We start from the raw sequence: 12397 nt of genomic DNA on the forward strand, positions 1-12397 counted from the left end.
TTGTTTACTTATCTGTATTCTCATATACATTGAAACCTAACCTCTTGTAAACCTCTTGTAAATCCGCACCTACGATAATATTAATGAGATTTTGTTTCTGGTTAGCTGCATATTTAACCAATCTAATTGATTAGATATAACCACATTATAGTCATGGGTTATGTATGTTGAATTAATTTTACGTCTTGACTTTATATATTCGTTTGTTGTTAGTGGTTTTGATAATTAGGGGTTATCAGGTCTTGTTGGAATTCATTAAATTTCTAACAGTGAGTTTAGTCTAAAGTGGTAAGATAGGCACTATGAGACATTGATATTATAATATAAAGCTTTGTAAATATCTATTGGTAATAATTTTGAGATGTACATTCTTGCAAAAATGATTGTTTTTGATAATTGAAGGTGGAGGCTATACTTGATAAGAATATTTATGCTTTGTCCGGGGTGTTCATTGGAGTTCCAGGATCAACCTTCTAAGAGGACATTCTTCGGTTACGTAGAGATTGGGGGTGACATCAGTATGATGAGTTCGGGGGTGTTCATTGGAATTCTAAATTTCACAAATACGGTGCAAATATCAACATAACATAGACACTGATTACTTTATGCTACGGTTGGCTTTTTTATTTGCCTATCATCTCTTCGCGAACATTAGTTCTAAAAAACTGGTTGTTCATGTTAGGAATCGAGGTTGCCCGCTTTAATGTAAAAGGCTGCAGGGATAGCGTCGGGGTTTACTTTCTCTGTTATCCATTGTTTATTCTTCTAATTTTTGCTTCGATCTCATGCTTATAAAAAATGGGGGGATCATATCCCGTAACTCAAGTTAGTGAATTTATGTATCATCCAATGACTTGGATCTGATTTATAACATAAATATTTTATCAACAACATCACCACTACTACTAAATTGAGAACACTGGCTAGTTTGATCAATTAATATAAGCATCATCACAAATATTGATGGATCAACAAGAAAAAAATAACGACCTTTTTAGATATGGACCAAATTGTTATCGAAGTCTTAAGAAGAATTGACTGGGTCTTTTATATTTTTTAAATTAGACTCTTAGATTTCTAGCTATTGGACTTTAGACTTAAAAAAATCATCTCTATTTTTATAGGATTTTTATAGGAGAGTAATCTATACACAACTACTAACTTTTAACCGTACACAATAAATTATGTTGTACTGTATAATACTACAATCAATTATGTTGTATCGTATAACACTTATATTTGATTATGTACGACTAAAGATTGGTTAATCAACCATTTTCTTACTCGAAAAGGCATCAAAGAATGAGGAGGGAGGCACGCATACCATTTACCACTAGTGAAAGTAAATAACTGTATTCGGGTTCTGCATAGTCATACACGGAAAAGAAAATAGACATATTTAGTAAAATTGTACTCCGTAGTATGTACGAGTAATTAATTGGGTTGGGGGATATTTTTATTTGGTTACCAGATGGGCCCTTACAAAAACACAGTGAATACGATGATGACGACACATGTGATGAGTCAGTCAGTCGTCTGACATGATTCTGTTAAGGATTGGGCCGCTCGCCCGCCCGCCCCCTCCCTCTATATCTATCTTATCATCCACACACAACGAAAATCAAATGGTATATATCGTCGATTTAATTTATTATTATCATTTTTGTTAAAATATAAGTACAATTAATTAGGAATTGCAGGTGGTGACATGGAAAATGAGGAGTTTAGTAGTAGGTACCTAATAGTGGAGCCTTCAAATGGTGGGGTAAGAGACCTTGTTAGATACGGATTATTTGGTAACAAAGCCAGCGCTGCTAAATTTCTGGTTGGGAGTTCAGATGAAGATGGATATGAAGATGATGATAAAGAGACGGTGGATCATAGGTGGGTGATCATCGTATCGATAGTAATGAGGAAGCTTATCAAGTTTTTCGGAAAGCCTATGGAGTGGACCGGTTACGTTGTTGATTTCATACTTAACTTGCTCTCTGCTAACGGCGGCGGCCTCTTCACTTTGCTCCTAAATCTTCTGCAAGGTATTTTTTATCAAAAAAAAAAAAAAACTATTACTATTAAAAAAATTAACATCATCAGAACCACCCACGCGTTCATTTCTCATAGTTGTATAATCCACCCACAACTGCGATGTGCGAAAGACACCCCACGAGAGTCAAACTCCTTGTTAGGTGCAAACCTATCCCACATAGGAGGGAGACAAAAACAAATGTATGTATATAAGTCTAAGGGGAAGTCGCTCTAATACCAATTGGTTTTAGAAAAGGATGGACTCTTGGGCTTATATTGCAGGACATTGTGTTTGGGCTATACGATCCTTACAAATGGTATCAGAGCTAGGCTATAGCCCGATGTGGTGAACGATGCAGTGGTGGCGCGCCCCTAAGCGCACGGTGCGACATGGCACACCCCTCGGTTTGCCAACGATAATGGAGCCATGGTGCCTTATATCGAAAGTCTTCCTTCCCAAGGCGTGGAAGTGCGGCGTGTCCCGATGGTGAAAGAAAGAGATCGGCGGTATAAGAGGCGTGTCCCGGTAGTGAAAGAAAAGTGAAAGAAAAGAAGACCGGTGATATAAGATGGCGGGAGTATCGTTGAAGGGGAGGCTCGGTGATGTGGTCTTCGGTTTGAGGGGAGGATTGTTGGGGTGCAAACCTATCCCACATAGGAGGGAGACAAAAACAAATGTATGTATATAAGTCTAAGGGGAAGTCCCTCTAATACCAATTGGTTTTAGAAAATGATGGACTCTTGGGCTTATATTGCAGGACATTGTGTTTGGGCTATACGATCCTTACACTCCTGACCTCTCGCTAAGAGAGGCAGACAACTACCACTAACACATGAGCTACAACACAAGACCTTTGATTACTATTAAAATTAGAATACCTCCATCAATTAGGATTCTATAAACGAACCAACGACCGTAAAGGCTCGTAAACATTCTAGAAATACCTAAAACCCAGCTAACTCAAGCTGAACCAAACGAGAACGGCCAAAAAAACATGCAACCACAACCAATAAACCACATCGAAACTAACCAAATAAACAAAACGACCGACATACCGTAGATACAACCCAAAATTGAGAACCACAGCAAACCAATAACACAAGAGACCAAAAAACCGAAAGTAAGTAGGAGAACCCTTTACCATTCCTTTGTCTGGTCGTGACGTTTTTTCCGTCGACCTTATCGATATGAACTCCTTTGCCGTTACGGGATGGAAATTGATAGGTAATAACATTCAACGAATTACCACTAATACGAATGCCCTCACAAGTGGAATCACTCCTCGATCTTCCAAGTCTTGAAAAAAAGCCTTTTTTAGTAGCAACCGATGGACCCGCGTCATTAGCTTCCGACAAAACTCCAACTTCCTCATCTCTTATCTTCAACCCTTTATGATGACCCGAAAGAAAACGCCACATGATCCTCAGGCACCCTTGTATCTACCAAAGAAACTTTATCCTTTTGTTTACCTTTTTTTTATCGACCTTTTTTTGCACCATGAGCATCAATGTGCTTACACCGTTGACCTCCAATATGCTCTTCAACAGCAGCCAGGTGCGTACTGTTAACTGAAACAGTAGGCAAATTTGATGACGAAACTGGAACCAAAACAGACTGTTCAGCATACAGTACAACAGCCGGTGCAACCTTAGCTGAGCTCCAAACAGTTTGTTCCTCAACGTTGACTTTGATTGGGTCAGAATCGTGACCCAAACCGCAAATTCTGCAACACCTGAACTAGCGAATTGTAAACCACCCTCACCCGAAACATTGTTATCGATGACATCCAATTCATCTGTCACATTCTCGGATTGATCATCATTTATGCCAACAACATGATCACCACTGTTGACGTTAGCAATCAAATTATCATTAACAATAACACAAGTTTGGTCCCTTGTCGGAGATAAAGTTTGGGCCTAGCCTAAGGTATTGTTTCTTTTCCTTCTCTAACATTTCACCTGCTGTGGCTGTTGCAGTTAATTCTATGAACGGATCGCGAGTGTTTGGCCAGCCCATTTTCGTAGGGTGGCTGGTCGGGTTGCCCGTTCTCTTGCGGGCTGGATTCGCTAAACACTCGTGACCCTTTCATAGAATCAACGGCAACATATACTGTAAAATCTCTAAAAGGGTTTCTACACATCTTTCAAACAAATCAGTTCGCCGATACAATCCAACAGTTGGTATTTTTAACTTGACTACTTGAGGTAAAGCTCCACCATATACTATGCAACAATAAGTTCATATATATCTCATCTCAGTATATTGTTTATTTGTAAGTAATAATTAATTATATGGGGACAATGAGAAATCACATCTATCATCTTCTGCTTCACAAATGCTATTTCACTCGTATAAACTCACTTTCACCTACTCAACTCACCCATTACATACACATTTGTGTATTTCCATTTTGACCAGTTACATGACCCAACCCGACCCGACCCAGCCCAGCCCAGCCCAACCATCTTACTACCTTTAAATTTATAACTACAACAATATATTTCTACTTGTTAAACCACTCATGTCATGACGTTCTAGGCCTGTCACATATGAATATGATGACGATACATTCTGATATATAGTGATATATAATAAACTTTGTATCCTTGACATGCAAATTTCCAACCCATGATATAATAACAAGTTACAACAGTATTAAAAAAAAAACTTGAATCGTATGTTAAGATATGTTACTCTGAAAAAGTTTTGGGTGAAACTGATAAAGTTTTCTAGTCTTGATTAATGCAATGTGTTGTTTGGCAGGAAAAGTGTTGATTAATGCCAAATGCAATGTGTTGTTGAGTAAGCAGGAAAAGTGGTAATTCCAAGGAGAGGCTCATCAACGTTTATTAGCACAATCGGACATATTGACGGGCGAATAAATTTGGAACCTGGTGATGTTTTTGTGGTAAAACATGATGTACCATCCTTGGAACAAATAGGAACTCAATTAGAAGCTGGGAACAAATCCCTTATGGACCTTTGCATGATGGCTTCCAAATTGGCTTATGAAAATGCTATTGTTATTAAGAATGTAGTGGATCTGCACTGGAAGGCATGATTCCTGATATTCTCTTTTTTACATTAACAATTGTTGATAATTGAAGTCAAATATGCTTCAAACTTATTGACCGTGGTATTTGTTTTCAGATGCATTTTGTTGACTTCTACAACTGTTGGAATGGTACAAAAAGATTCGTAAATTTATGTACTTGTTGAGTTATTGTGATTTTCTTTATAAATATTTTCTATTTTGCAATAACCTAAGTAGTGTTGAGATTGTTTATATGTGTGTGGACAGAATATCAAAAGGAGAGGTCAACACAAGTTTTCATATTTAGTGACAAGCCAAAAGATGCAGATATAATAGTGATAAGTTTCAGAGGGACAGAGCCGTTTGATGCGGATGACTGGATTACAGATTTCGATTACTCTTGGTATGAGATTCCAAACTTAGGAAAAGTCCACATGGGATTTTTAGAAGCCATGGGTTTGGGAAACAGATCAGTTACATCATCCTTCCAAGAGCTTCTTCAAGTAACAAACCCAAAATTTATCGAATCGTTAAATGAAAAAGAAAGGGACACGAAGAGTGTTTTTCCAGATATGGTAGAGAAGAGTGCGTATTTTGTTGTGAGGAGAAAGTTGAGGAGGTTATTGAAGGAGCACACGAATGCAAAGTTTATGGTGACTGGGCATAGCTTGGGTGGGGCCCTTGCCATATTGTTCCCAACAGTGTTGGTGCTGCATGAGGAACAAGAGATTTTGCAGAGGTTGTTAGGTGTACACACGTTCGGACAGCCAAGAGTTGGGAACAGGGAACTAGGAAGATACATGGAATCAAAATTACAAGAACCGAGTCCCAGATATTTCAGGGTCGTGTACTCCAACGATCTTGTTCCAAGGTTGCCGTATGACAACAAAACCTTTTTGTATAAGCATTTTGGGTTGTGTCTCTACTATGACAGTTTGTTTGTGGAGCAAGTAAGTTTATTTTTCTGTTATATGTATATTACCACTAACACTAAATGTAAAGTAACTGAACAGTAACGACGATGACGTCACATTGAGGTCGTCATGCTGGCGTCATCATCCACTATTTCTTTATTAATTTTTTTTCTTTTTACTTATTTTTTTTCTAAAAATAAAAATTAAAAATTTCCCCCGCCACAGCGGGCGGAATTTCTTTGCTCGTTAATGTTATGGAGTTGAAATGTATATATTGAATTGAATTAATGGAATTTGCAGAAAGTGGATGAAGAACCAAACAGGAACTACTATGAGTTGTTGTACCTGATACCGGAGTATGTGAATGCTGTATGGGAATTAATGAGAGGAATGATGATGGGAATGATATACGGAGAAGAATACAAAGAGACTTGGGTAGGGATAATGATGAGGGTTATGGGTTTGGCTATACCAGGGCTATCTGCTCATGCTCCTCCTAATTACATTAATTCCATTAGACTTGGAACCTAAAAACAACCATATGCCTCTTCTCATCACTCCATGTAACTAAACTTGTTCCAAAACCTCTTCCTTCTTACAATACCTTTTGTATAATTATGGAATATATGTAATGCAGCGTAACTAAGAATAAATTGCATCTTATGGACTTGCTATATTTTTCTCCCTTTCTTTACCATGTTATTTAATTAATACATTCAATTCGATTAGTTCTTGTAATATTTGAAGCAAATTCAATCCAACTATGGCTTCAACTTCAAGGATAAATAGTCATGAGATGTATATTTTTGTGGCGGACTATGTGTGATACCAAAGGGCCCATAACCTAACGGTATCAATTTAACCCTTCAATTATGGTTTCAAGTTAAAAGGTAAACGTATTCGTGCAATGTTGTATATACTCGTGGCGGAATGTGTGTGTGTGTGTATCGTTTTTCCCAAAATAAGTGTGTATGTTGTACATTATGTCTTTGTTTTAAAACTCAAAAGAGGCGTTTTGAACTTCAACGACTACTAAGACAACTTGTTACCGAGGGGCATCAAGGGTGTGGAAATCACCTCTAAAGTTTCTTTTCTTTCTCTTTCCTTCCGCGTTCTCTCTCTCTCCTCATATTGTTTAGATTCTTTTGAGTAGATGAATCATTTCTATCGAAGAGAAATGATATTTAATCAAATTTAATTGTGAAATGTCATATTCACATGTTGGTTATAGTTTTGGTTAGAAGAATTGATATGATTGTTTAGTGAAAGGATGTTATCCAATATAGGTTGTTTGAGAGTTGTATTAATTAAATATTTTGAAGAGTGTAGTTGGCTTAAGAAAGTCTATGTCATTATAACAATTTGTGATTTACTGAATTTCTCTATTTGGAGATATGTGGTTTACTTTTTCTCCTGTATTGGAGATTTCACGTTAGATTCTTGTGTTGTAGATTGTTCTTATTTCTTTAATGTCTTTCATTGGTCGTGTGTTGGGAATTAGTGAGACCATTTTTCCCAACAACGTGAAATGTCACATCACATTGATGAAGTTTTTTCTCGGATAATACATTATACTACTGGAAAGATTATACATACAGTTCCGGCCCTATATTGATAGTATTCGAGCACAACACTTCAATAGTTTTTATTTTTTTGGCAAAAAATAAAATAAAATTATAATAGATACAAAGATTTAATTTTGATACAACTTGATACATACTCTGTATAGTTTACCTCTATATAGTTTACTGATCCATTTCTCCCAATTTAATCATCTTTACTATATTATGCCTCTTCTAAAACAATAAACTGAATTTAGATATTAATACAATTGTTGCTGTACACTGTACATATTTATCTATATATTAATTATATTATATATAATATAATACCTACATACTAAAACACACCCGGATTTTTGTCGTTTCAGTTATTTTGAATTGTCGTTTTGAGTTTGCGTTCACACCGCAATCGGCCCCTCAACTTCCGCTCAATTTATACAAAGGTCCCTCAAGTTTACACTTTTTCAGGGGTAGAAAGTGTAAATATATAATATATAATTTTATTAAAATAAAAGAAACTAATTCCACCCGAATTTATAACGGGCCCTATCTTCTCGCTCGATATGAGTTAAATTTTTCCGAGACCAGCGTTCAACTCGAAAAAATCTAACGAACCCAACGGGACTAACTATACGCGAAACGGACACTTCTCAAAAAATGCTAAACACCTCGGGCTATCTTCAATACATATACATACACTTATAATAAACAACACAAACTACCTACATCATATCGATTGTGATGTTTTCATTTTTTACACAAATTTTCTGACGTTAAAAATGCATGTGTGTGATGACCTGTCCAAATCCATTTGGACGAATACATCATTCATTGATTTCATAGTGAGGTTTTGACCTCTATATGATACGTTTTGTAAACATTGCATTCTTTTGAAAAGGTACACCATAAATGAATATATAAATCCAAGGTTTTCGACGTTGATGATTTCTATGTATAGACAATCATCGTATATAATAGTTTCTAACAATACATCCGTTGACAATACAGTCAAATAAGATACATGGTGATGATTTTGTGAATGCAAAGTTTTCTCGAATAAAGCATGTATGACTCCATGCACATAGCTTGTATAATGTATAAGCAAACAGCGGAAGACTTCTAGGAACCTGAGAATAAACATGCTTAAAAGTGTCAACACAAAAGTTGGTGAGTTTATAGTTTTAATGTTGCGCATAATCTGTATATAAAGGTGGATCACAAGATTTCAGTTGTTTCATCCGAAACGTTTATCAAAAGATTCTACAAAATTGAGCACCCTGGTAACTAAACTTTAACGTCATAATAAGTACCCCTGTTTTAACATACATGCAACCAACATGTACAATACACGCAATCTAACGTGTATTAACTCAAATAGTATACATCTGTTTTATAGTTCAGGCTAGGGTTTCTATACCTGGAACAGACGGGGATGTCAAGCCCTATGGATCCATATATAACTACTCACGGCCACCAGTTCTTATAACCGGCAGTTACTAGTTACCAAAGCTAAGGGATTTTCTGTTCAAACTCGGTGTAGAATTTAGTATGTACTTGTATCCATTGCGTTTAAAATAAAGTGCATGTATTCTCAGCCTAAAAATATAGATTGCAAAAGCAATTAAAAAGGGAGCAAATGAAACTCACCTTAGCAGCACAAAAGGTCATTCACCGAAATGTGACCGAAACTCGGAATGCGAAATAATTGTAGATCTCAACCTAGGAAACATATGTTGGTCAATACATGTCTAACAAGCTAGGTCAGGTCATAGTGTATCACAATCCTAATGCTCGAGACTGACATGCAAAAGTTAACAAAAATCATCTCAAAAGTCAACCTGGCCCAATATGATCTTTAAATCTATACATGTTTATTAACTTAATATAAGTCTTGATAATTGAACGAATTTATAGTTTATCAAACTCAAAATATTATTTATTTCAGGAGCTATATTATATTTGAATTATCATGACAATCGAACATATTTTATTATTTCACATAGTTTTTCCAATACTTGTAAAATTAGATTATAGTGTTTATAAAGCTTTAAAACCTGATAAGACAGTCAATTTTGACAATTGTTTACCAAAACGAGACGTGCCTTATATAGAAATTCATTTACTCGATTAGTAATATCTAAAAATCCAATTTATCAATCTTATAGACAAGTTGTTTAAATATTAATTTACAGTTTCAAACACAATTTCAATTAACGTCAAACATAATTCAGTTAACCATATCTTTTAATCTGTTCATCGAAATCACGCGATTTCTAAATGAAAAGTTAATAATTTTTCGCCAGCTTTCCAAAAACATGCATATCATATACTTTATATCAGTAGCATATGTATCAATTTCGTGATTCATCATAAACTATCTAACTATAAAATTAAAGCATACAAGCATGCATAAACATATATACTCGAGCACTAGACATGGATACACAATTAATATATATAAAAGATAAGATATGAATGCTCACGTATCAATATTGTGATTCAATATTGTAGGAAAGTACATAGACGCAACGGAGATGATAAACACTAAGTTTGACTTGCGAACAATACCCACGAACATTACCCATAACCTCCATAGCTATAACCCATAGTTTCCTTAGCTTAAACCCGTTTGAAAACTCGTTTTGAAATCGTTCGAGCATACTCTCGTCGTAATATTTTATGTATAATACTACTAATAATAATACCAATAATAACATTAATAATAACATTAATCCTAATAATAATAATAATAATAATAATAATAATAATAATAATAATAATAATAATAATAATAATAATAATAATAATAATAATAATAATATAAATAATAAAATAAATAAATAATTACGGAGTATATTAGTAAGATAGAGAGATAAAGTGTGAAGAACTGCGCGAGAATTCGATCAATTTATAGACATTTCCTGATCCCAAGCCCCATGCGATCGCATGGGTTTCATTCCCATTTGCCATGCGATCGTATGGCCAGCTGGTACGCACCCAATATGTTTTGTTTTCTTGTTTGTCGACATATTTTTCACTGTAGCAAATAGTGTTTAGTGTAGCAATAGTGTTTACTGTAGCAAATAGTGTTTATTGTAGCAAATAGTATTTACTGTAGCATAGTCATTTTACTGTAGCAAAGTAGTTTTTACTGTAGCAAATAGTGATTTTCGAAAACACTGTAGCAAAATGATTTTTACTGTAGCAAATAGTGATTTTCGAAAACACTGTAGCTTTTCGGGTACTGTAGCAATTCGAAAATACTGTAGTAAACTAGTGTTTTACTTGTTCATCTTAAACGTTTTAGTTAACTTATCTAAATATCAATCGAATCAATAAACGAATGTTACTATCGTTTACTAAATAACTTGAAATTATATATATGTATATATCTTTATTTAATATACATAAATCAGTTTTTAAATACACATTGCAAGTTATTTATGAATAATTAATATTCCAACTTATTGTGTATATATATATATATATATATATACACACAAATAGATGTTCGTGAATCGTCGGTCAATAGTCAAAGGTTAACTGAATATATAACATTAGTTCAAAAAGTTTGAGAATCAATATTACAGACTTTGCTTATCTTGTTGAAATCATATAAAGATTAAGTTTAAATTTGGTCGGAAATTTCCGGGTTGTCACAGTACCTACCCGTTAAAGAAATTTCGTCCCGAAATTTGATTGAGATGGTCATGGCTGACAATAAGTATGTTTTCATGACTCATATGTATTGAAAATTAGAGTTTCATCATCATTGAGTAATATGGATAACACAATTCGTTTATGTGAAGAGTACGAGTGAAACTATTGCAAAAGAGTGAAATGAGAAAATAAAGTTTCGTCATATCTTTTGACGTAGATAGGGTTGATTTCCGGAGTTCAAGGGATTTAGAGAAAATCTTCGTAATAAGATTTGATTCTTCGGTAATTAAGGAAATTAGAATCCTCTTTGGTTAAATGCGATGATCTGTCTCGATTGCTCTGTCTGATACTTCACTATAAATCCACCCTCATTGTTTCCTTATTTCCACAGCTCACACCTTTTATTCTTTCTCCCTCAATTCATACTTTAAAGCATTTGTCACTATGCTCCATCCAATTCTGATTCTTGATATACTCCTAACTTTCATATCCGTCATCCTTCTTTTTCATCTGCCGCAGGAAGAATCTATTCACTTCTACTATACTCTTGGTTTTATAGTGTTTTTAGTTCTCCCGTGTCTTTATGTTGCTATATGCACCGATATATATGGTTTGTAATTTTTGGGTTGTTGTTGGGTTTTATATTATTCCTTATATTTCGATGTCTCTGCTTCTGTCTTTCTATAATCATTGACATCCACAGTTAATGTTCTCTCCTATTTGCTGTGATTTATACTTCCATTTCTATTTCGGAGCTTCATGCTTTTGTTTTCTTCTTCCTGACTTCAATTCAAGCGAATAATGTGAAATGTCCCGTTCTTATTGATTAAAAACGTTCCATATTAATTGATTTCGTTGCGAGGTTTTGACCTCTATATGAGACGTTTTTCAAAGACTGCATTCATTTTTAAAACAAACCATAACCTTTATTTCATAGATAAAGGTTTTAAAAAAGCTTTACGTAGATTATCAAATAATGATAATCTAAAATATCATGTTTACACACGACCATTACATAATGGTTTACAATACAAATATGTTACAACAAAATAAGTTTCTTGAATGCAGTTTTTACACAATATCATACAAGCATGGACTCCAAATCTCGTCCTTATTTAAGTATGCGACAGCAGAAGCTCTTAATAATCACCTGAGAATAAACATGCTTAAAACGTCAACAAAAATGTTGGTGAGTTAT

At 34.7% G+C, this 12397-nt stretch overlaps 1 protein-coding gene across 1 annotated transcript; it reads left to right on the forward strand.

Annotated features, from left to right (window-relative positions):
* The first annotated feature begins 1688 nt into the window (after positions 1-1688).
* LOC139892749 (triacylglycerol lipase OBL1) lies at positions 1689-6653 on the forward strand. The gene is made up of 5 exons (XM_071875871.1): positions 1689-2036; positions 4840-5084; positions 5180-5213; positions 5331-6013; positions 6278-6653. Exons 1-5 carry the CDS (start codon positions 1709-1711, stop codon positions 6506-6508), a joined length of 1521 nt encoding a protein of 506 aa, XP_071731972.1. The 5' UTR covers positions 1689-1708; the 3' UTR covers positions 6509-6653.
* Positions 6654-12397: the final 5744 nt, after the last annotated feature.

This window comes from Rutidosis leptorrhynchoides, chromosome 2 (assembly GCF_046630445.1).
Source record: "Rutidosis leptorrhynchoides isolate AG116_Rl617_1_P2 chromosome 2, CSIRO_AGI_Rlap_v1, whole genome shotgun sequence".
Taxonomy (NCBI): domain Eukaryota; kingdom Viridiplantae; phylum Streptophyta; class Magnoliopsida; order Asterales; family Asteraceae; genus Rutidosis; species Rutidosis leptorrhynchoides.

Excerpts from the sequence above, each read along its gene's own strand:
- LOC139892749 (XM_071875871.1), top strand. The coding sequence starts at position 1,709 with ATGGAAAATGAGGAGTTTAGTAGTAGGTACCTAATAGTGGAGCCTTCA. Across the intron at positions 5,085-5,179 it reads TAGTGGATCTGCACTGGAAG|ATGCATTTTGTTGACTTCTA; the intron begins GCATGATTCCTG and ends ATTTGTTTTCAG. Across the intron at positions 6,014-6,277 it reads ACAGTTTGTTTGTGGAGCAA|AAAGTGGATGAAGAACCAAA; the intron begins GTAAGTTTATTT and ends TGGAATTTGCAG.